Genomic DNA, 25,247 nt, shown 5'->3' on the forward strand with positions numbered 1-25,247 from the left:
GGGGCTGGGCTTTGCCAGTGCAGCGCTCACAACCACAAGTACTGCTTGTATCTGGCAAAGAAGCTTTACTGATTCCCTCCTCCAAGCTTCTAGAAGAGAAGCTCTGGCCCACTCCTGCCTCCTAGCATGTGGCACAGGACACTGGAGAGGGCACTGACCTCACACAATGAAGCCAGCTGACACTTGGCATAGGGGATCAAAGAGCTGTAGAAGCCTTCATTAGGGTCCAGTGGCACAGGCCTGCACACTGTCATTAAACTGGCTAATGTGTACGTATAATGCTGCCACTTTCTGGATGGAATCAGACCTACTCAGCTGCGTGTCATAAGCCCAATCCTGCTCAAACCCAATGGAGATCCCCTTTTAACTCAACTAACAGAGGGTACGCTTCTGGAGCAGAAGGATCAGTGTTTTGTCTATGCCTGAGGTCATCATGAAGCTCCAGCATAATGGCAAAAAGCAACAAATGTGTCACAATAGCAAATCTGCACAGAACACGCTTTAAGAGAAACACTATCCATTTGCTACTTGCTTGAGGAAACCACCACAGGCCCCTGCCACTACTCAAAGGCCTCAAGACAAAGGAACGAGTATTACAGAAAAGGAAAGCATAGGGGAGTGCCATGAACTGACACACCAGATCAGGGCTAGAGAGCAACTGGCAGGTCAGTTCCAAGTCACACGGCATTTCCATTGCAAGTGGGATGGTGCAAAGCACATGTTCTGCCCATCTGAACACAGCACTGGACAAGCTGCCTGCAAGGAGCCCAAGGACTGGCCAAAATTTGTATATTTGTAAATCTGTATAAGGCTGCATTTGCCTTCCATCTTATGTATTGGGGGGCAGCCCACAGAGACTACAGATCCCAGCATGCACTGCTCCTACTCAATCCAAGCCACCATACTGCATGGCTCACTGGCACCAGTAGTCTCTTCAGGTTGCATCTCCATGGGCAGCACCAGAGGGCAAAGACTTTTCACTTCGTGGACCTAGTTCAAGACTAGCTCTGTATGCAGCACTCAGATAAGAATACTATATTTTCAAATCTTGCCATGATATTTATTCCCCCACCAGCCAAGTTCACTTTCTTCACTCCCCAACCTACCCAGGCCCATACACCCCTTGCTGACAGCCATCCATCCTGTCTCTTGCCTGTAGGGAGAAGAACCCAGGGGCAGGGCAGTGTCCACATGTAGAGCCCAGCGTTCCCTCCTTCCAAACCTCTGTGTGAGCAGCAGCTCCCTAGACCACCCGTTCTCACCCTAGCCCCTATACACAGTTCCATAACCCTAAATACAGGCATCTATCCTTCATCCCACAGCCCCCTGCAGGGACAGAAAACATCTCTACATATAGTCCCCATGTATACATCACAACTCCTATATGGAGTCCTCCTACCTACAAAAATCCCCTATATATAGCTGCTCATAAACATTTTCATATACTGGCCCCTACAAAATAACCCTCATATACAGTCTTTTATATACCCATTCCTCTCCTATATGCAGCCCCAACCCCCAATAGACTAACTCTGGCTAGTTCAGTTGGCAGAGCATGTGACTCTTACTCTCAGTGTCATGAGTTCAAGCCCCATGCTAGACAATTCTTAAGCAGAGGAAGGCATCTCTCAGTGATTACAGTACTCAGGGGGAGAAAACAGCTCAGTGGTTAGAGCACTGGCCCTGTAAACACAGGTTGTGGGATCAGTCCTTGAAGGGGGCCTTTTAAGGGTCTGGGGGCAGGTCAGCTCCTTAAAAAGGTCTGTCTCAGAGATGGTGCCTGGTCCTGCCATTAGGGCAGGGGACTGAACTTGATGACCCCTTGAGCTCCCTTCCAGCTCTGAGATATGTATGTATCTCCATGTTTAAACCACCCTATGCCAAATCCCACCCTATATGCAGAGCCCAGCCCCCTATACTCATTATAACCCTATACAGTACCCAAATCCCTAGGAAGGAAGGAACCCCCCACATACCCATGACACCCCTATATACAGCCCCAACCCACTATAGCGTGGCCTCCACATATCCATGACACCCCTACACAGAGACTCCAGCCCCCTACAGAGTGACCCCCACATATCCATGACATCCCTATATAGATACTCCAGCCCCCCCACCCCCATATCCATTAAACCCCTATATGGATACTCCAGCCCCATACAGAGTAATCCCTATATATAGCCCCCTATACACATCACCTCCCGCCCGAAGAGCCCCCAACCCCACATACCATGGAGGGCGCCCACCCCCTCCGAGCCCTGGGGGGTGGGTCAGGCCCTACCTCCTCCAGGACGCCATAGCAACAAATCCCGCACCAGCAGCCGCCATATTTGTTTCTGTCCCTGCTGCCCGGCTGCGAGCAACCTCACCCGGCTCCTTACGCATGCGCCGCCATCCCCCTATTTCGGGGGCTCGGTCGAGTCTGCGCGTGCGTCGCCGTCCTGCTCTAGCGACACTTCCGCGTCACTATGGAGACGGAGAAGCGTCATCCCCGCCTCTTAAAGAGGCAGTACCTCCATCAGCGACAATATGGCAGAGTCGCCAGAGCTCCGGCTGCTGCTATCCAAGGGGGCTTTATTACTCCATTATCGTCACAAGCCCCCCCAACCCCGCTGAGACATGCGAGGGAGGTCCCGTGCTGCGAGTGGGGAACGGGATGTACCACATTCCCATGGAGCCCCCTGTGCGGTGGGGGGGGCGGGGAGTATGGCACATACAACTTCCCCTGGACCCCTCTGCGCTGGGGGTGGGGTATGGCACATACCACATCCGCTGAGCTCCTCTGTGCTGGGGTGGCATGGGACATACCACATCCCCTGGGCCCCTCTGAGCTGGGGGTGATGTGGGACATACCACTTCTTCTTGGCCCCTCTGTTCTGGGGGGGTACAGCACATACCACGCCCCCTGTGCTGGGGCAGTATCGGACATACCATGTCCTGTGGGGCCCCCTGTGTTTGGGGGGTATGGGACATACCACTTCTTCTTGGCCCCTCTGTGCTGGGGGGCAGGTACAGGACATACCACATCCCCTGGTGCCCCCCGCCGCTGGGGCAGTATTGGACATACCATGTCCTGTGGGGCCCCCTGTGTTGGGGGGTATGGGACGTACCACATCTATGCTACCAGGGTGCAGAGGTGCTGCACTAGAAGTGTAAGTAAAAGGGGCAAGGCCCAACGGTGGCCCAGCGGCTCACTGAGGACCTGCCTTTTGGTGCACCTGTGGGTTATCCTGTACTCCTGCCCTCATGCAGGGGTCCCCAGCCATATGGCGGGGAAATACTACACAAAACCTGTGCTTGGCTGAAGAAGACCTGGCTGAAGCAGGATTCAAACAGGACAGAGCTGGTGCTGGTGGGTGGAGTATGTCGTGGAGTTACACCTTTGAACTGGCCAACTTCAGCCTGTCCTGGAGGATTGCTCTTGGATTCTTTGCTGACGCTGAATGCTCACTTAGCAACTGCCCCAGCAACACTTTCCACTGTCTCTGGTTGGTAGGAGACTCCATCCTGCCCTGCCCTAAATTATTCATGCCTTCAGCACCTCTCAGCCGGGTGATAGACATGAGCCTGAAGGCTTTGGCAATAAGGGTCCTCCAACGGGTACAGAACACTGCAGCCATATTTCTTCAGTAACACAGGCTGCCATGAGCACATCAATACCATTTTCCGCTCCCCAAGCCAGCTTCCGAAGAGCACTTGATCAAGCTTGAGGTTGTGGTCTTTATGGTGCTTACTGCACGACTTGCAGATGCTCTGCTAGTACAAGGATGAACACAGTATAAAACCCTATAGAGAGGAGAACTTCAGATGCTGATTGATGGATATCTCTAGTTTCAATAAACACCTGTTAGATAGTTGTGTGTTATAATTCTGAGGAGCCTGCGTTCAAAGCATGCCATGGCCTGGGCCCAGAATACTTAAAAGACCCTTTTGAGCTCCAGGATGAAGACCCTGGTCAACAGCTTCTCTCATCTGGCCCAGTGGAACTCTCAACTAAAAAGAGTACAGTTTGTGCATGAGACTGAACCTCCTCGGAGTGGCCTGAAAACTGAATGAATTTCCCCGAGAACGAAAAACCATCACAAACCAGGTCACTTTCCACTCCACGGAGGATGTGTGTTTCTTTGACCAGCCTTCTCTAACCAAAACACCTGGCAGCAGGTAGAGTTATAAACGGTAATATCAGTAACTGTCAAATAAAACGTGAAAGAAACCCTCCCAACTCAGGATTGCTCTGCATATGCTTCTCCTGCTGGGCACAGGAGTTAAAACCAAGCAAGAGGTCACACACCAGTTATGGTGCTTACTACACAACAGGCAGATGCTCTGCTAGTGCAGTGTAAAACCTGATAGAGAAGAGAACTTCTGATGCTGATCAATAGATATTTATAGTTTCCTGTTAGATATTTGTGTTATAATTCTGAGGTGCCTGTGCTACCCCCACATCCATATCTTTTTGTACTACATTGAAACAACAGTGGGGCTGGGAAATGGGCACAATTTTTCCCCGTTCCCACAAACACTCCCCATGATTGTGAGATTTTAACATTATCAGCTTTTTCTGTAATGAGGAGGAGGGGGCAAACTGTGGGAAGTGAGGTATATTGGAGTTGGCAGAGAACTGAGAGGTAGAAAGTGACCTACAGCACACCCTTGCTAGCAACAGAGAGAAAGCCGTGCTAGTCTATATACTATCAAAACAAAAAAGCAGTAAAGTAACACTTTAAAGACTAACAAAATAATTTATTGGGTTGATTTATTTTATAAAAGTGCTTTAGTTTAAAACACATTCTGTTGGGGAAGTCCTAAGGTCTGTGCCTTCCAGAGAGCAGACTGGATGATCACAGTGGCCCCTTCTGGCTTTGTCATCTATGAATCCGTAAAAACGAGTATGTATGTTACCATGGAAAGCTACTGCTCCATGATCCATGACAAAGCTGAAGATGCCAGAGAGAAACCAACTGCTTCTTCAAGGAACTTTTCTTGGGCTCTATTAAATAGACTGATAATCTGCATTTCTGAGTCTTTCCCATTTGATTGCAGTATCAACTGAGAACCTGCTTGTGTGTTTTCAGTGTGCTTGGGTCAGTGATGCAGCTATACAATAAAACACTGGCTGGTTTCAATGTATAAGTTTGTTAGTCTGTAAGGACTAAGACAGGACTGCTTATTTGTGAAGCTACTGGCTAACACAGCTCCCCCGCGAGACGTTTTTACTGTGCAAGGCACTGGTTTTAACTGTATGAAGTGGAAATCCATCACCTCCATGCCAGTCCATTTCCATCTGATGAAGTGACGTTTATCCACAAAAGCCCATGACCTAATAAATGTATTAGTCTTCAAGCTGCCACAGGACTGCTTGTTATTTGTGAAGCTACAGATCTGAGACTCTGTGCTTCAAGTGGCTTATCTGTGTAAGAGGATCCACATTCAGGGAAGTTCTCTGGCCTGCATTCTTCAGGTCAGAGATTAGCTCAATGACCCCTTTTGGCCTAAGCTAAAAATTCTGTTCCTTTAAATATCTGTCAAAACAAAAAGCAGTCAAGTAGCACTTTAAAGACTAGCAAAATAATTTATTAGGTGACCTTTGCTCACCTAATACATTATTTTGCTAGTCTTTAAAGTGCTACTTGACTGCTTTTTGTATTGATAGTATATAGACGAGCATGGCTCCCTCTCTGCTACTATTTAAATATCTGGTTAGCTGTTTTGGGAAGGGAGTGGGAAAGGGTACAGCAGTCACTCAACCTTTCCAGACTGCTGTCTGATTTGTCTTGCCTGCCCTCAAGTTCATTTGCTTATAAAATCAGATGTAATACAAAAGAGTAGTGAGAAAGTGGGTTTTACCCACAAAAGCATATGCCCAAATAGATCTGTGAGTTTTTAAGATGTCAGGGGACTCCTCATTGTTTTTGCAGATACAGAAGAACACGGTTACCCCTGAGACAAATCACAATGACTATCTACTAGAATATGTAACAACAAGTTTCCATGCTGCCATATTCCATACTTATATTGATTTCCTCTCCTTTAATGCTTCCGCCTACCATTTGCTTTCTAAGAAAAAATGTGTAATACAAATGTATCACCTCTCCTATGAATTATTAAAACTCTCCAGGTCTTTTACAACATCCCTGACCTACTTTCTCTTCAAATATGCATGTGGCAAACATACTGGGGTGGCTTTGGTAGCACTTACCTCTACCACCTCCTCTTTCCCTTTGTCAGGTTCTTCGCAAGCATTTTAAGGCTACAAACTCTCTCTTCTGAAATTGGAGCTTTCCTCAGGCTATGTCTACAGCGATTTGTCAAGAGAAGTTTTTGTTGGAAAACTTCTGTCAACAGATCACAGCCAAATTGCCAAGTGGATCACACGAATGATCTGTTCTGTCAATAGAACACGACTGGACTGCCCGGCTGCTCGCTCGACAAAATGGCCAACTGGAAGCACAGCAGACAGGAAGCCCTGTTGACAGGGCCCCTGGAACATCCAGACCAGCTTTCCGTCATCAGAGGCATTATGCCTCATGGGGAGTGGGTGAAGACTGTTGACAAAACTGCTGCGTTCTGTCAATTTACTGTCGACAGAGCAACTTCGGAACCTGGATGCTCCCTGGCTTTTCTCGACAAAATGTGGTCGACAAAACCGTCTAGTGGAGACACAGCCTCATTGTTCTCTTTGCAGTTCCTAGGGAACGAACTATGGATCACTCACTGGGGCAAGGTGCTGGGCCATGTATTAAGTGCCTCTCTGGGGAGGGAGGGAAGACCCTAGGGGACCTCAGAGCAGGGGGGTTGGATGAGGACCCCCTTGTCATTGATGAGGGAAAACAAACTGGGGGTGTCTCTCACCGTATTTGGCCCCACAATGGCTTTTTGCACATCATTCAAAACACATCTCCCCACCTCCCCCACCACGTCCCTGTACTACTTACCCCAGCCACTGGTCCTGCAGTTGTCGGCCTCCCACTAACTGGATTCACCTCCCTCTCTAGGCAAGATGAGCCTTCCACCAGGGTGCACTGGCTCAGGTCAGGCCCCAGAGGGGAAAGGGTGAGGTTGTAACATGTGACATAATCACTCCAAAGACATTATCAGCCCCCTTGCCTCTTTCGCTCAGTCCCTTGTCTCATCATTCAGCCTCCTCGGATAGGCTAGAGGCACCAAACTCACTGAGAGCCTGCCCTGCACAGGGTGTGTTGCTACCAGTACAGCTATCCCAGCTCAACCCTAGTGTGGACACAGACCAGGAGAAAGCTGCTGTATCCTGCTACAGCTTATCCTCGTCATGCAGATGTCTCTCTGTAAACGATGTGGGCGTTGCTCCACGTAAGGAGGTTGCTTGCTGACGAGACTGAAAGCGACACCATGCCTGAGAAGCCTGCTGCAGAGTAGCGCAGGCCAGGCCAGGGCAAACGGGCCATTGAGCAGAAGAGAAGCTGGCACAGTCCCTGATCTGGGGCCTAGCGCTGCCCTGGCTCGCAGCGAGTGGATCTCACACCAGCAGCCAGCCCTGGGAAAATCAGATGGCTGCTTCTCCAGGAACGGAATAAGAAGAGGGCCCTACCAGAGGGAGGGCTCTGAATTTTCTGTCTGAAACCAGGATTATTTATTAGAGATGTTAGAGCAGGTCCTAGGACCAACCTGTGCCAGACAATATTTATTAGGCAGACAATAGGCACCAGGTGCAGCTGTATCGCCCAAGAAGGAACTCGACCACGAAAGCACAGAACTCATTTGAAAGTAACCTACCATTTACTGCAGCCTCTGAACCAGAGGACTGGAGGAGAGCTAATATAACCCTGATTTTTAAAAAGGCTCCAGAGGCAAATCTGGAAATCACAGGCCTGACTTCAGTACCAGGCAAACTGATTGAAACTAGAGCAAAGTACAGAATTCCCAGACACACAGATAAACATGATATGCTGGGGAACTGCCAACATGGTTTTGGTAAAGGGAAATCACGCCTCACCAATCTGATAGAATTCTTTGAGGGTGTCACATAGCAGGGAGACAAGGGTGATCCAATGGACACAGGGGACTTGGACTTTCAGGGTACGTGTACACTACAGTTATTCCAGAATAGCTTATTGCAGAGCTATTATCCAAAATAAACTATTCCAGACTAACACGTCCACACTACAGGGAAGCCCCAAAATAAATAAAACATATTCCAAAATAGGGTGTCCAAGCACAATACAGCCTATTTTGGATTAGAGCCCCTGGAAGAACTCTAATTTGAAATAGGTTGTGTCTACACAGTAGCGTTGTTTTGAAATAAACTATTCCAGCATAGTTTATTTTGAATAGCCCCTATTTCCTGTCTATACGGCCCCTATTCTGAAATACCTATTCAAAACAGATGCTACTCCTCATAGAATGAGGTTTACAGAATTTGAAAGCAGCCATCCGCTATTTCAAAATAGTGGTTTTGCTATGTAGATGCTCACAAATTTATTTCAGAATAGTAACAGAGAGGTAGCCGTGTGAGCCTGTACTCCAACAAAACAAAGCAGCTGAAATGCAGCCCCTTAAAGACTACCAAAATGATTTATTCCATGATGAGCTTCTGTGGGACAGACCCACAAGTGCACCAGCCAAGGGAGGGAGAGCCACTGGCTTGCCCTGGACTCCCCAGTCTGGGTCACCTAGGGGCATGCTGTCCACAACAGCTCATCAGCGAATAAATCATTTTGTTAGACTTTAAAATGCTCCATTTCTGCTGCTTTGTTTTATTTCAGAATAGTGGCCGTTATTCCGAAATAACTTTGCGGTGTAGACACGCCCTCAGAAAGCCTTTGACAACGTTCTCAACCAAAGGCTCTTATGCAAACTAAGCCATTGGGATAAGAGGGAAGGCTCTTCCATTGATCAGTAACTCTAAGGCTACGTCTACACGTGCAGCCAACATCGAAATAGCTTATTTCGATGTTGCGACATCGAAATAGTCTATTTCGATGAATAACGTCTACACGTCCTCCAGGGCCGGCAACGTCGATGTTCAGCTTCGACGTTGCTCAGCCCAACATCGAAATAGGCGCAGCAAGGGAACGTCTACACGTCAAAGTAGCACACATCGAAATAGGGATGCCAGGCACAGCTGCAGACAGGGTCACAGGGCGGACTCAACAGCCAGCCGCTCCCTTAAAGGGCCCCTCCCAGACACAGTTGCACTAAACAACACAAGATACACAGAGCTGACAACTGGTTGCAGACCCTGTGCCTGCAGCATAGATCCCCAGCTGCTGCAGAAGCAGCCAGAAGCCCTGGGCTAAGGGCTGCTGCCCACGATGACCATAGAGCCCTGCAGGGGCTGGAGAGAGAGCATCTCTCAACCCCCCAGCTGATGGCTGCCATGGAGGACCCAGCAATTTCGACGTTGCGGGACGCGGATCGTCTACACGGTCCCTACTTCGACGTTGAACGTCGAAGTAGGGCGCTATTCCTATCTCCTCATGAGGTTAGCGACTTCGACGTCTCGCCGCCTAACGTCGAAGTTAACTTCGAAATAGCGCCCAACGCGTGTAGACGCGACGGGCGCTATTTCGAAGTTGGTGCTGCTACTTCGAAGTAGCGTGCACGTGTAGACGCAGCTCATAAGATAGGAAACAAGGGGCAGCGTTCACAATGAAGAGAGGTCTGCCACGGGACTGGTGCTGCTCAATGTAAACATTAACGAACCAGAAAAAGGTAAAACGGGAGGTGGCAAAATTTGCAGGCAACACAAAATTGCTCAAGAGAGTCCAAAGCTCTTGAGAGAGAGTTACACAGGGCTCTCACCAAACCGGGTCACTGGGCTGCAAAATGGCAGGTGAAATTTCATGTTGATAATTGCAAAGCAATCTGCACTGGAAAAAAATAATTCCAACTCTACATATAAAATGAGGGGGTCTAAATTGGCTGCTAGTGCTCAAGGAGATCTTGGTTTTACCATGGACAGTTCTCTGAAAACATCTGCTCAATGTGCAGCAGCAGTCGAAACTGAACAGAATGTTAGAAACCTTTAGGAAGGGAATCGTTCAAGACAGAAAATGTGATGATGCCACTGTACAAAAAAATCCCTGGTACACCCACGCCTTGAATACTGCATACAGTTCTGCTCGCTCCAGCTCATAAAAGATGCATCAGAAGTGGAAAAAGTACAGAGAAGGGCAACACAAATGATTCATGGTACAGATCGGCTTCCATATGAGAAGCGATTAAAAAGGAGAGACTGTTCAGCTTGGAAAAGAAAACAAAGGGTGGGGGAGAGCTGATAAAACTCTATATGATCATGACTGGCGTGGTGAAAGCAAATACAAAGTGTTATTTACCCCTTCACATAAGAAGCACCAGGAGTCATCCAACAAATTTAACAGGCAGCAGATTTAAACCAAATATAAGCAGTAGTTCCTCACACAGTGTGCAGCCAACCTGTGGAACTCATTGCTGCAGGATGCTGTGAGGGCCATCAGTATAACTGGGCTCCAAAGAGATTTAGATTCACAGAGGATATATCCACCCATAGCTGTTAGTCATGATCACAGATACAACTCTGAGCTGCACATGCCCCTAAACCTCCAAGTGCCAGAAGCTGGGACAAGACAACAGGGGATGCTCAGTTAAAATTGCCGTGCTCCACTGAATTCCTCAGAAGCATTTACCACTGGCCGCTAGCCAAAGACAGGACTGTGGGCTGAATGGACCATTGGTGTGACCCAGTATGGCCATTCTTTTGTGTTTATTGTGTGTATTACAGTAGAAGAGCAGGAACCTCAGCCATGGACCTCCACCTCACTCTGATACTAGGCCCTGCACACTTGATCTAGCCCCTGCTGCACGACCCCGTGTGCAATTCTATGCAGGTAAGTTAAGTGGGCAAGGAGTGTTCTGGGGTCCCACATGCCAGGACTCTGCTGTGGGGGAGACATCAGCAAGGCTGAGGACAGAGAAGGCAGGTCCCAAGGACACATGGGCCTCATGCAGTAGCAATGGGCCAGAATTCTTATCCTGTTGCGCTGCCACCCCTACACACTGTCATGGAGCGATGCACCAGCCAAGGGGGGAGAGCCACTGGCTTGCTCTGGACTGCCCAGTCTGGGTCACAGGCCTGCTGCTGCCCCCTCCCACCTAGGGACATGCTCCCCCACGGCCCCCGACTGCAGCTGGTAGGTATTCCTGAATAGGCACCTGCTGACGTTGGTGAGGGCTCCAGTCAGGAGAAGAGGCCCAGTGCAGCACAGTAGTGGATGGGAGCTCATATACCCAGGGAGGCCGACTTAATGCTGCAGCCTGGCTAGCGCAGCCCTCCACTCACTGGTATTATGAACTGGAAACCGGTTCAGTGCCAAGCCATCACTTTAAGCAGGAGGGACCAGGAAGTATCAGGAGGTTGCAGTTGGTGCAGTGGGCTGCCTGGAGCTTCACGAGAGCACAGCTACCACTGCCAGGCACAAACCCCTGGCAGGAGCCCCAGGCATGGCAGCAGCCAGGCCACAGTCAGAGCAACAGTTTTTATTGGGAGATGGAGGCGGAGGGTCGGGCAGCTCCCCCCTACGGGAACTGGGCAGGGCTTACATGGAATGGAAGGGGACAGGAACTGAGAGTCCCCGGCGCAGTGGCCCCCAGTGATGGCAGGGCCAGCTGGCTCCTCGAGTCTGCATGGACAGGTGATGTCTGAGTGCTGGAACGGCTGGAGCCTGCACCCCTCACTTCTCCTTGTGCTTGATGAGCCCCTTGGCGAGCAGGTCCGGTATCTCCACTGCCAGCCATGGGCCCAGCTGCAAGGTAAAGAGCACAGGGGGCCATGAGCGTGGCTCACATGCAAACTCCCCCACCCGCACACAGAAGGAAACGCACCCCCAGGGCCATGAGATGGGCCAGTCCAAACTTGGGCACATTCCTGGCCCACAGGGGCTTGAAGTGATCAGTCAGGCAGATCTTCCCTCCCCTGCAAGAGACAAAAGAGATGTGAAGACGCGGCTGCCCTGCAGCTCCCCAAGGAGCCATGGAGGGAGACAGAGGCCAGAGTCTGGCCTCATGGAGCTGCTGAGGCCCTGCTGCAGGGGTTTCAGCTCCAGAGAAGAGCTGCAGCTCTTATAGGCCTGGCCCCATGCCGACCCAATGAAGCTTCCTCTGCCTCAGCAGAGCCCCTGGGAACCACTCAGACACCACATGGCCTCCACTCCCTGTCCTGCATTCAGGGGCCACTTTCCTGTGCTCTGAGCAACAGCTGCCATGTTCCACCCCAGAAGTGACTGCATTTATCAACAGACGACACTCCTCCCCGCCTATACAGCTCCATGTGATTGAGAATGGACACACACACAGACCCACCAAAGCCAGGCCCTGACCCAGGAGCTCTGGCCCACAGAGCCTGCAAAGAGCAGAGGCGGGAGCAGGCCAGGGCTGTCTGACCTGTACATCTTGGCTGTTTTCCCATCCAGCTCCGGAATGGCGATTTCGGGGGCGGTGGACGGGTACGTAACAGGAATCTGCAAACAAACCAAGCTGCTCAGTGGTGCCCATGGCCACGTCAGTCCCTCTGCCCCCTGCCCTGCACGTGTACCCCAAGTTCCCCAGCTGTGACTTTCTCCATTCAGCCATGCAGCTGGCAGCACTGGCTAGGTCCCTTGTGCAGCTCTCCAGCACGTTTGCATCCCAGAGGCAAAGCAGAAACTCGTGGGAGGGCAGGTGAGAGATGCCCTAGTCTGGCCTAGGCACAGCCCTCTGCTAGCCCCATGTCACAAAGTTCCCTGGCACAATCCCATTGGCCTGGCTCATGGTGTGCCCCACTGCAAAGCAATGTGTAAAAGGCCCTTTGCTGCCAGCCCCCCGCTGGTTCAGTAGCTGGGCTGCACTGGCCAAGTTCCACGGGACCTCCTCCCGCTAGCTTCTGCCCCAGGGGGTGGGGGAATCTCCACCCCGCCCTGGTTAGCACCCTTGTTGCATTCCCTTTCTCTCCCCCTTGCTCCTGTGGCCTGGCGATTTTGTGAACCCAGCTACAGCCAGCTCCCAGCAGTGCTGCAGGGAGTGGGAGAAGAACTGCTCCATCGCCCAGCCTTGGACAGCGGGTGGGGACTCCCGAGAGATACTCACATCGAACTCAAGGGCAAACTCGTACTTGAGCAGGTCATGGATGTACCAGCACTTCCCAAACCACCTGCAAGAGAGAGGCAGGAAGGAGGGGGCAGCTCAGTCTGCTCAGCTGACAAAGGGGGTGTGGGGTTGACAGCCTCAGTTTGTAAGTGGGGAACCGAAATCTGAGACATGCAGGCTCGTCCGTGCCACAGACAAAGGCGTAAATGGACCCAATTGCTGGAAGCTGACGTTTAACCACTGGAGCAACTCCCACAAGCTATGATGAGATGGTCCCATCTGGCCTTAGAATCTATGACCCCAGCCAGTAGCATCATGGGCTGGCGCCCACTCGCTGCACCTGCCCCCCATCCCTCCCACTCTGCTGTGATGGGACCAGGCCCCCATGTGCAGCCAGAAGGGAGGAGCGTGGCTCCCTGGCTAAAGATTTGGGAGCCAGGTCTCCTGGGTTCTATTCCTGGCTCTGCCAGAAACTTGCTGTGTGGCAGGCACATACAGCTTCCCTGTTTATATAAGGGGGATGGGACCCCTGATCCACTCCTGGGGGGCAGGGTGCTGTCACAGCTCTAAGTGGAGCCTTTTGGGAGCCAGCACCATGGCCCCCTACAGCACCTAGCAAAGGAAGGATGTAGGTATGCAGAGCAGAAGGGACCACTGGCACCTGCAAGGAGCTGAGGAGGTAACTGGCTCACAGCTGGGTGGCTCTGGGAAGAAAGCAAGCAATGAGCTGGGGCAGGAAATTGCTGCTATGGCGTGATGCACCTGAGGCACAAAGAACAGCGCAGTTATGGATGAAGGCTCCGGATGGACCTTGATTCCCAAAGAGGGTTTCCAGGAGTGGAGGAGGAGCTAGATGGACGGCAAGGGAGCACTCCCTGGGGCTGCTGCAGCCTGGTCCTGTTCATGACAGCACTCGGTTGATACAGCTCCACCCCATCAAAATAACAAGTCCCTCTGTGTGTGGGCAGGTGGGGCAGCAGTGCTGCGAGCCAAGGCCTCTCTGCCGACAAAGCCTGGGAAGTGAGACCTCTGGTCCATTCACAGCGCAGGGCTTGGTGGCTGGTAGTGAGAGTGCATCTGCAGTCACTGACAGCTGAGCGCTCGAAGAGCAGGGCAGAGTGGCAGACAGTAGCACTGATGCCTATCTAGTCCCAAGGAGCCCTGTGTGGAACGGGGAGCACCTTGCAGCCATTAGCTCATCAGGCAATAAAAGCGCTGCTGCCCACAGGCTACAAGGACCAGCCAGCTGCATGGTACTTTCTCCTGCTGGGCAGTATCAACCCTGCTTGAGTCCACTGGAGCACAGTGGGTGCTCTCAACATTATTCTTGATGCAGACGAGTGCAGAAACATTTTCCAGGATGCAGTGCTCCATCCTGGTCATGGAGCCAAGTCACACTGCCTACAGGCCCCTAGCTTCCCAAGGCCACACCTGCCTCTTATGGAAGCAGGCAGCTGCAGCCTGTTGCCTTGCAAACACATTGGGGGTGGCCCTTGAGCTACCGGCAAGTCGCCACACAACGCAGGGATGCACAGATGCTGGAAGTAGGGAAAACCGCTGCACTCCTGGGAGTGAAATGGATTCCACTATATACAGGATTTAGAGTTTGATTCCATGGCTCTCAGCATTCACTGTAAGTGTGTGGACCATCCTCTGCAGGAATGGACAGCATTTCAGAGCCTTCTGTCACAGGAAGAACAGCATGGATAACCACAAGTTACTCCATCATCCAGCATCTGAAGAAGTCCAGCATCTGAAGAAGTGAGTTAACTCACGAAAGCTCATGCTCTAAACTTTTCTGTTAGTCTATAAGGTGCCACAGGACCCTTCGTTGCTCTACAGATCCAGACTAACACGGCTACCCCTCTGATACTTCACAAGTTACTGTGTATTCACTATAACGGGAATGGCTCCTGAGGACCAAGATTATTATACTTTATTCCACCAAAAGATGGACTAGGGGACCTGCAAAGGGGAGAAGGGGCTAGTGCCCTTCCCTGCTCCTTGAGAAAGGAGGGAGAGTTGGAGGAGGGGCAGGGTTCTGTGCGCTTTGCTCACCAGATGTTCAGATCTCCTCAACACCAGAAGGGTCTCTAGCCAGAGAGCGAGCAGGATTAAGACAAGAAGGATGTGACCCAAGAGCAGGGGTGGAGGACTGTTCAGAATTCCTTTTCTTGTGCATGCCTCCAACTCTAGCAGCCCTCGGAAAGCAAGACTTGTTTCCAGGAAGCAAGACCTCCTTCAATGACTGGCCACAACAGCTTGCAGCAAAGACACAAGGGCCTAGGACTTGGTATGCTCACAATTCAATTACTCAAAGCCCAGGAAATCTATGGCAGAGGAAACCCATCAGAAAGACCAGAGGGCCTGGAACCACAACAGCCACCCCTACCCCCATCTGTCCAGCCGTACCTCGTCCCTTCCTTGTTGGACTCCAACCTGAACCAGTCATTGTCAGCATTCTTGTTATTTTCCACATACTGAGAAGGGAAAGGAAAAGGCAGTGAGTGGGTCAAGCCAATTACAATATACAAGACAGGGAACCTCCTGAAATCAGACCCCTTTACCATGCAGCTTGTGTCTAGCCTCCAAATCCACTAAAAACTTGCACAGAATCCAAAATGCCTGTTCTCAAGATCTGTGCAGATAATGGAGATCTCTCTGGATACACTTACCACATGGCCATGTTCCTCCTAAGTCAGAAAGACCTGTTGCTGCTGTGCTGAACACCAGAGGTAAAAGCCTCACAGTCAGCAACAGGAAACTGACACAAGCATTGCAGAAAGGCACCAAAAGCAGATGCCACCACACCTGAGGTACTGGGCATGGGGCAGGCTGCAGGGTTCTTGGCTGGGTACAAATGCTGCCCATGGGGTGCCCCTCAGTGCACAAGCCTGGTTAGACACCACAGAGCAAGGGATGTTGCTGGTTTCCAGGTGATGTGTCTTTTAAGCAACACTAACTGGGGAGCTTCGGGCAAGGTAGGCACCCCAGGGCTCCAAAGGTTTCCGCCCGACCCCTGGCCGATGTGACACCCTTTCCGGAAGCGGAAGAGCCAGACCTTGATGAGCGCCTGGTATTCCTCCTTCAGCCGCTGCACCCACAACTCACGGTCCCGGGGTCCCGCGTTCGTCTTCAGCAGCGGCAGCTCCGCCACCACCCGCCGGGTCGCCTCGTCCGCCATCTTTCCTGGGGGGAAGAAAGAGCGGAAATGGTGTCACCACAAGGTAAAGGCGCCATGTTTCCGGAGGGTACCGGAAGTAACTGAGCACACGCTGGACGGAGCGGCCATTTTTGTTGGTGGCAGGGGTGGGGGCGGAACTGAAGGCGCTCTGACCAATCAGTGCTGAGTAGGCAGGGCCAGGCCAGGGCTGGGGCGGTCTTTCAGCTTGAGGTCTGCGTTCCACGCGGCTCTTCCACTGTTGCGCTCCGCAGCCGCAGCCGGAGCCGCAGCCGCAGCCCGTGTTCCCTCTCATGAGGGCGGGGAAAGTAGCCCCAAAGCTACTCGAGTAAAAGTGCAGCTGCTGTAACTTCCGGGTACTTGAGTACAAGAAATGTGCGACGCGTGTGCACTTTTACTCAAGTAGTTTTCCAGAGGGGGACATGGGTGACTTGTACTCAAGTAACCCCCCACGCCCTGCCGCAGCTGTACTTTTACTCGCCTAACTTTTTGGGGGTACTGTTCCCACCTCTTCCTCTCATCTTTTTCATCCGTGTGTGGAATGAATTTTATGTGCACTGAGGCATGTGCAATGTGCACCACCAATAGAAACACAGACCCAGCTGTCAAGTATCGGAGGGGTAGCTGTGTGCATCTGATGAAGTGAGTCTGTGCTCACAAGAGCTCATGCTCAAAACTTTTCTGTTAGTCTATAAGGTGCCACAGGACCCTTCGTTGCTGTTACAGACCCAGCTGTGTGAGCTGTGGTGAACGGCAATGGACTCCCTCCAGACAGCTGCACAAGTGCACAACTTGCAAAGAACATTGGCCGTGGCTGTCCCAGCCCCGCTGCTGGGGCTCTGCTGTATCCCCATGCTCCATGAGCTCTTAGATCAGTCACGCGTGCCTTGAAAAAAAATGAGAAGTCCAGTGGCATCTTAGAGACTTATAGATTTATTGGTGCATAAGTTTTTGTGGGCAAAGACCCGCTTCATCAGATGCGTGTAGGCTCCAATCAATCTGTGGATCTAGAAGGAGCCATTGGACTTCTTGATGTTTTTGTGGATACAGACTAACACGGCTGCCCCTCTGATACATGTGCCTTGAGGAGGTTTCCCAGCAGGCTGGGACAGAGTTCTGGGAGAGGGTCCTGTGACACCCAAACCCCCCCGTATTCACACCCTAGAACTGTAGAGTAATGAATATGCCTTGAGGTGCTATTTGAAAAACAATGATGAGTCTGTTCTGCTATGGCTGTGGTCTGAAGAAGTGGGTGTGTCCCAGGAAAGCTTACCTAATAAATTATTTTGTTAGTCTTTAAAGTGCTACTTGACTGCTTTTTGTTTTTATCAATATTTTTGTGTGATGTTTGGATGCGGTGGGTTGTACGAGTTATGGATGTAGGCTAGAATTACAACAAAAGAGTGTTTAAATCAGGCAAGTCAGGAGGAGTTGGTAATCAGGGCTGCAGTGGACAAAGTAATGTGTTGTCTCTACTTGGGAGCTATTTCCTAGGTACTTTGAAAGACAGAGAGAATGTATTCATGTAGTACGTCAACAGACCCATCAGCCTGGGTTTATGGTTCTATAAAAATGGGTAGAGTGAACCTCCAGCAATAAGCTATTGAATCAACTGGCTATACCATAATACTGTAGTGAGGAATTGTGAAGTCTTTTCTGAAAGCCAATGGCATGCTGGTAATTACTATAATTGTGAATTATATGTAGTAAACACCTCAGGAGGAAATGTAGGTACCTAATCATATTATGCTTTTAAGTCTGGGACCAAACAGAGAGCCAGGAGCGAATGTCACAGCTCCTTACCCATCTCCTATATTAATGAAGCATGATGAACTCAAAACAATGGCAGGCTCATTTACATACAGAGGGACAGGGAGCCAGCATGCAATCAGCCTGCATCTTGAAACGAGCTCATTGAACTTAGAAAAATCGAAGCCATCTTTGACATCCACCTTAGACCGAGACAAACGGGCTCTTACAAGCTGAAACAAGGGGCTCTTCCAACCAAGGGAGGTGATTAAAGACACCTGAGAGCTACTGGTGAGAAACTACCTGGAACCAAGTCTGTATCTTGCTAGATTAAGTTTCAGACTTGTAGATGCTTTTCCGTGTTTATTTGCTTGTAACTCCTTATAACTTCATTCTTTTACTTGGCATCACATAACCTGAGGCATATTGTCTGTATCTTCATTTTACTTTTACTGTAAATCATTGCAGTGCTGCGTGTAAGCCAGAGGCCCAGGGACCCAGGTTAAGTTAACAAGCAGGTGGGTTTTGTGTCTTCACCAAAACAAATGAGCCATATGTCCATTCTCTGAACTGTCCAGGAGAGGGCAGGATGTTACAGAGCACACAAGACACTGTGTTTAAAAACAAAAAGCAGTCAAGTAGCACTTTAAAGACTAGCAAAATAGTTTATTAGGTGAGCTTTCGTGGGACAGACCCACTTCTTCAGACCATAGCCAGACCAGAACAGACTCAATATTTAAGGCACAGAGAACCAAAAATAGTAAGCAAGGAGGACAAATCAGAAAAAGATAATCAAGGTGAGCAAATCAGAGAGTGGAGGGGTGGGGGGGGAAGGTCAAGAATTCGGTTGAGCCAAATATGCAGATGAGCCCCTATAGTGACTCAGAAAGTTCCCATCACGATTTAAACCATGTGTTAATGTGCCAAATTTGAATATAAAAGCCAGCTCGGATGTATATTTATATTTATATTCAAATTCGGCACATTAACACATGGTTTAAATCATGACAGGAATTTTCTGAGTCACTATAGGGGCTCGTCTGCATACTTGGCTCAATCTAATTTTTGACCTTCCCCCCCACCCCTCCACTCTGATTTGCTCACCTTGATTATCTTTTTCTGATTTGTCCTCCTTGCTTACTGTTTTTGGTTCTCTGTGCCTTAAATATTGAGTCTGTTCTGGTCTGGCTACGGTCTGAAGAAGTGGGTCTGTCCCACGAAAGCTCACCTAATAAACTATTTTGCTAGTCATTAAAGTGCTACTTGACTGCTTTTTGTTTTGATAGTGTACAGACTAGCACGGCTTCCTCTCTGTTACTAAGACACTGTGTTGTTTGTTTTGATAAGACACTGTGTGTCGGGGGGAGGGTTGGGGTCCCTTTGCTGGGTGTAACTTAACCTAGCTGGTGGAAGGCAGAGGGGGGCTGTTGGGGTCAGAGACACCCAGGGCTGTCTTCCACACAGAGGCTGGGGGTGTGGCCTGCCTGCTGTTTGGCGGGTGGTCTGTGTCCCGCACTGGGAGCTACACCAGCAAAGCACAGTGAGCGGCCAGGATTGCAGAGCAAGTGATGTCCCAGCCTCACACTTGGCTGGATTGCCCCCAGGCTCCATCCCAGGTGTGTGTTTAAACACCAGGGGTTGTCAGAGGGGTTGGCCCTGACATGGGCAAGGGCCACGCTGAGCCACTCTCAGAAGTCCTGAGGCAGGGGCAGTCCCTGGACTCTGTTCAGGCTCGGGGTGCGGGTGAGGGGGATTAAAACACTAGGGGTTCAACGACTGGACCCTTCACAGTACACCAATGAGTGATCACGAGGGGCCACTCAGCTCCAGCTGTGGCACAGGTGGGGGAACATCTCTATTGTTCACCATGCTGGGAGGAGAAGAGAGGAGCCCCTCCATTGTTCTTGAGGCTGGGGGTGAGGTCTGTCTATTATTCCCCATGGGAACAGCTGATTACTTCCCAAGGGCCCAGCCACAAGAAGGCAGTAGCCACACAGCAATGAGGCCAACCCATCCAGCGGGGGAAGTGATGGACACAGGCCAACACACCTGTGGATCCAAAACACACTGGGCGGGGCTGAGTGGGAGGCTAGTCCGGCCACATTGCATGCACCTTGCACGTCCGCCCAATCAGCCACATGCTCACACACTCTCTTCTCTGTCTGCCCTGGGCAGTGCACCACACGTGACACCGGGAGAAGTCTCATTGGATTTATTGCTCTTGGGACCCCTGCCCGCCCATGAGGTGGATTCACCAGCTCCGTAGCACCATGCTCGGCCCAGGCATCTCCTCTTCTCGCTGCCATGCAAAGCGCCTGGCCCTGCCCGGCAGCTGCCCCAAGGCTGCAGGGAGGCAAGCGCTCACTCACTGAGACACAGCCTTTTTCCCGGTGTCCACCAGCTTGGTGAGGAGGTCCATGAATTCGGAGTGCAGCCGCTTGGCAACAGGTGAGATCTGCTCATTGGCCTTCTCCAGGTAAGCCCTAGGGCGGAAGACGCTCGTCCCTTACAGACAAGCAGAGCTTGGGAGGGGAAGGTGGGTGCAGCAGCCGGGGCCCTACCAGCCTACAGGGCTTGGGGACTTGGCCCGCTACACCCTGTGCTACTGAGCCCCAGAGCAGGCACATGTCCTGCCCAGGCCCACACAGGACTCACTGGCTCCTGGTCCCGGCTCAGACCAAGCTGCATGCAGCGGACAGAGCAGGCAGTGGTGCTCACTACAGCCCAGGGCTCTGCTACTGGGACTCCTCCCTCCATCAGCCCTGCCTCACTTTGGGGTAATGCAGTGAGAAGCTCTCCAGCAGCAGGGGCAATCTGCTCTCTCATGAGCCCCTCACCGAGGCTCCCCAGCTGCGTGAGCACTGCTGGGCTGCCCATGCACCCCGCAGACTGCTGGTTCAGCACTCCGCACTGCCCTCTCTGCCTGCAGTACCCCCCAGGGGCAGCACCCCCACCCCCCACAACCTGCCCACTGCCCTCTCTGCCTGCAGTACCCCCCGGGCAGCACCCCCACCCCCCGCAACCTGCCCACTGCCCTCTCTGCCTGCAGTACCCCCCGGGGCAGCACCCCCACCCCCCGCAACCTGCCCACTGCCCTCTCTGCCTCCAGTACCCCCGGGGCAGCACCCCACCCCCCGCACCCCTGATATGCACACCCACACACGCTGCAGCCCGTACCTCGCCTGGGTCTTTAGTTCCTCTGTCTTCGCCTTCTCCGGCAGGTGCTTGGTCACAAACTCGGACACGGACTGGAAGTACTGGGAGATGAGGTCGGTGAGGCTGGGGCTCGGGGGTTCCGCATCGCGCCTCACCACAGTACCTGCCAGGCCCAGAGAGATGAGTTAGGCCCCTGCCTCGTGCAAACAGTGGGGCTGGGAGATGCCTCGGCCCCACGGAGGTCAGGAGGTGACCTCTTTGCCCCCCAAGGAATGGGGGAAGGGAGGGGATCCCTTAGCCCCAGGGGAAATGGGTGCATAGAGGGTGCTCAGTTCCCTGTCTTAGGCCCCAGCCCCTCCCAGGGCTGGGAATAGAACTCAGGAGTCCGGACTCCCCTGCCTGCCCTCTCACCTAGCCCCTCCCACTCTGGAGAGGCTGCCACGGGGTGAGGGGTGGGGGTGAAGGCGTGCGGTTGGGAATGTCAAGGGAAGAGCTTCCCTCCAGCAAATCCGGCTCTGGCTGAGCACGGTACAGCGTGTGGCACCCGCCTCCCTGGGCTCAGCGTGGCCGGACCGCGCCGGGGGGGAGCAAGGCCCTTACCTTCTAGGCTGCACACGCAGAGCAGCACCACGGCCAACGCTAACACCTTCATCGTGACGAGCGCTGTGCTCCGGGACCTGCAGGGCAGAGCGGGAATGGGCAACTGGCCCCCGGTCCCTGGCTCCCAGGCAGCCCCCAGGGAGGGGGCTCGTTACCCCCTTGGCGAGGCGATCCAAGCGGAGGCCAAGACGGCCATGCAAGGGGCAGGAGGTGCACCCAGCCCCTCTGGGGACGGGCAGGCACGCGGGCTCATGGCACAGGTGCTGCGGAGCACGAGGCGGAGGGAAAGCGGTGCGCTAGCAGCGGGGCTGTGCCTGCTGGAGAGGCTGTGCATTGGGGGCCTGTTGCATGGAGCACCATGGGGCCGGGGCGCAGGCTGCTGTGCACGATGCTGGGCCCCTGCCCCCATGGCACTCAGCTCGGCCTGAGCCCAGCCAACCCCTCGCCACCCGCCTGGGCCGAGTCCCTGGATCTCCGCAGAGGCTCAGCAGGGAGACCGGGGGGGGAAAGAGACGGGACAACCACAGAGAAAAGGGCCCGTCCACCTCAGGGGCAGGGGGTGGTTTCGGGCACGGCAGGGGCTGCCTCGGAGCCCAGCTCCGCTGGCAATCAGGCAGTGAGACTCTGCCAGGAGCAGCTGCAGGGGACCCAGCACTCCTCCAAGATGCTGGGGAAGGCTGAGGGCAAGCATACACTCGCCACACCCGGCCAGCAAACCCTGCTCTGCTGGGCCCTGTCCACACCACACTGTCCCCACGTGCAGCCATGGGGCCAGCAGGTCCCATCTCTGCCAGGAGATGGCGGCACCATAGACCTAACCCCACCAGTGTCCCCAAGGGGGCTGAACACCTCCCTAGGTCTCCACCTGCCCAAAGAGCATGTCCAGGGTAATGTCCCTTTATAACACACATGACTGATCCGCCTCCCCCCCACCATCGTTGCCAGGGATGGTCCTGCTATGGGCACTCCTGGCCACGGCAGGGCAGAGCTGGCATGAAGCTGGGGGAGCCCCCATGACATCGGAGCTAGATTCAGGGGTGCTGAGCAGCCTCTGGGAGGGGGAGGCAAAGGGCTGCATGCTCTGGGGTCAGGGTCAGCAGCCAAGGAGGTTGCGCAGGCTTGGGGGGACGTGGGGGGGAACGATTTAGGGTTTGATAAATGCAAAGATGCGAGGAAGAGAAAGGCAGTGACTCAAGGCTCTGTGAGGCTCAGAGCAGGTGCCCCTGCTCCCTCTCACTGCCCTCGGCTTCCCCACTCGGCTCTATCCTGCCACGTCCCCAGGGACCCCACCCCTCTATCACCCGTCCTGCTCAGCACTGCTGTGCCATGTCTCTCACGGCCATACTTCCGCTCCGTTTCTCACCGCCCCGCAGCTCCCTCTGGGGCCTCAGGGCCAGGCCCCCTGCGTTTCTATGTCCCCTTGGCTGCTGGAAGGCAGGGAGGGCTCCCACAGGGGATGTTCTGACTCTTCCTCCCCTGGGCCCCCAGGCAAGGAGGGTGAGATCCCCTGGCTCCTGCTGTGCCCTGCAGTTATGGGAGCCCTTGGGGGGCTGCAGCTGTGTGTCTGGGGGGCGACAGGGGACATTGGATCGGAGTCTTAGGGGAGGCCCTGAGAGGGGCATGTGGTGCACCAGGGTGGATCTTGCTGTTGGGAGGCAGAAGTGGCACTGCGAGGCACCTTCCACCCAACAAATGCAGTCTGACTCCTGGGGCAAGATCAGAACCAGCGCCCAAGGGCAGATGCTCCCTCCCATCTCTGAGCCAGCTGGGCCTGCGCCTGGGGGACAAGGCGGATGCAGGGCAGCTGTCACGTGCCTAGGGAGGGCAAATCTCAGCTAAAAATCCAGCATTAATTAGAAGCCCTGGGGCACCTTATAGACCAGGAGAAATTTTGGACCCATAAACTTTCGTGGGCAAAGACCCACTTTGTCAGATGCATCTGATGAAGCAGGTCTTTGCCCACGAAAGCTCATGCTCCAAAATCTCTCTTAGTCTACAGGGCGCCACCAGACTTCTTGTTGTTTGGGAAGACGCAGACTAACATGGCTCCCCCTCTGATACTTGTCAGCATTAATTAGAAATCTCACGAGTCCAATACTTCTGTCTCGCCCCCCACCCGCCGCCCTGCACAGACCTGCTGGGCTGCTCACCTGCGGCTGGGCTAGAAGCTGGTCAGGAGCTGTGCGTGTCCTGGCCCCTCGGCTGGGAGTGCAGCTGTTTATATGCCCTGTCCTGCTGGACCAGCCCGTGCACAGCCCTCATTGGTCCCCGGGCTGGGCTTGTTCCTGGGCCGGGAAGGGAATGTGCTGATGCGGAGCTGTACAATGGCTAACTGGCAAATCCCTGGTAAACAGGCTGGGGCTAAGGGTTGCACTACAGGTTGTGCTGGCCAGGGCTGGGGCTTGCAGTGATGACAAACACCACAACCCCAGGCAGTGGCTAGGGGCTGCCAGGGATGGCCCAGCTACGGGCACAGCAGCAGCATGGTCTGTGCCCTCTAAGGAGTAGCGAGGCCTGGAGCCTGCGGCCACTGCTCCACTGAAGCCCCCTTTAAGGAAATGTTTTGAGAGGAGCTGCATTGTGGCCGGGGAGCAGGGCCGGGGTTAATCAGGGAGCTGCCTTGGGAAGTGGTTTAAACTGGCTGAGGAGCCCCTCGAAGTGTGGCCAGAGCCTGTCTGTGGGGATGGAGCAGCAGAAGGGGCAGGGGGGATGGAGCAGCAGAGGGGCTGTGGCATCCTGGCACTGGGGGCAGGTTTGTGCTCGGGAGCAGGCAGATGATGCAGGGCCCCAGCAGGGGACTTGCTGGGACAGGACAGCGTCTGAGAGAGGAGCAAGGCAGGGCCTCGCCAGGCTGTGACCCACATCCCTGGGACTGACCCCCTCCCTCAGCTCCTACACCTTAGCCAAGAGTTCTGCTCTCGAGGGTCAGAGCGGAGCCCAGCCCTGGATGTGTCTGACCGTGAGCCTCGCCCTAAGCTGGCATGAAGGGCAGGTTTCCCGACACATCACTGCAGGGGTCGGGAAGGAATCCCGACCTGCCCCTGTGGGGTAGCACTGTACCCCTGGCCAGGCGCACTGAGTGCTGGGGGAGGAATGGATGACCGTGGGGAGAGCTCCAGGCTAGCTGGAGGGTACGGACTGTCCTAGGAAGCAGGAAGGGCAGGCTGGGGGACACCCAGGGCTATGGGTTGAACTGATGGGACTCACGGCTGCCTCCCATGCCCCTGTGCCTGGTGGGCCTGGCCATTGGCCCTGGGAGAGGGCCCCAGTGCTTGGCCAGAGGGCTGGAGCCCCCAAGGCATGTCTGATTTATCGGGCTCTGGCGGGCAGGGGAGAGCCCAGGCCTTGCTAGCTGCCCTGGAGCCCCGCAAGGGAAAGCTGGGGGGAGAAGCCCTCTGGGTCCCTGTCTCCCCCAGTGCAGTCCTGCCTGGACCAACCCAGCCCATCCCCACCGCCTGTGCACCTGGGGGCAGTTTGGAGC

General features: G+C 53.4%; 2 protein-coding genes across 2 annotated transcripts; both read right to left on the reverse strand.

Moving 5' to 3' along the window:
- Positions 1 to 11,481: 11,481 nt before the first annotated feature.
- UFC1 (ubiquitin-fold modifier conjugating enzyme 1) lies at positions 11,482 to 16,280 on the reverse strand. The gene is made up of 6 exons (XM_074980741.1): positions 16,142 to 16,280; positions 15,493 to 15,560; positions 13,081 to 13,144; positions 12,400 to 12,476; positions 11,842 to 11,932; positions 11,482 to 11,762 (listed from the first exon to the last, which is right to left on the reverse strand). Exons 1-6 carry the CDS (start codon positions 16,262 to 16,264, stop codon positions 11,691 to 11,693), a joined length of 495 nt encoding a protein of 164 aa, XP_074836842.1. The 5' UTR covers positions 16,265 to 16,280; the 3' UTR covers positions 11,482 to 11,690.
- A 3,933-nt stretch (positions 16,281 to 20,213) lies between these two features.
- On the reverse strand, positions 20,214 to 23,938 carry APOA2 (apolipoprotein A2). Its single transcript, XM_074981335.1, has 4 exons — positions 23,917 to 23,938; positions 21,767 to 21,843; positions 21,188 to 21,329; positions 20,214 to 20,493 (listed from the first exon to the last, which is right to left on the reverse strand). The coding sequence occupies exons 2-4, from the start codon at positions 21,816 to 21,818 to the stop codon at positions 20,376 to 20,378; spliced, it is 312 nt and encodes a 103-aa protein (XP_074837436.1). The 5' UTR covers positions 21,819 to 21,843; positions 23,917 to 23,938; the 3' UTR covers positions 20,214 to 20,375.
- Between the last annotated feature and the right edge of the window lie 1,309 nt (positions 23,939 to 25,247).

Source organism: Carettochelys insculpta, chromosome 30 (assembly GCF_033958435.1).
Source record: "Carettochelys insculpta isolate YL-2023 chromosome 30, ASM3395843v1, whole genome shotgun sequence".
NCBI classification, from domain to species: Eukaryota; Metazoa; Chordata; order Testudines; family Carettochelyidae; genus Carettochelys; species Carettochelys insculpta.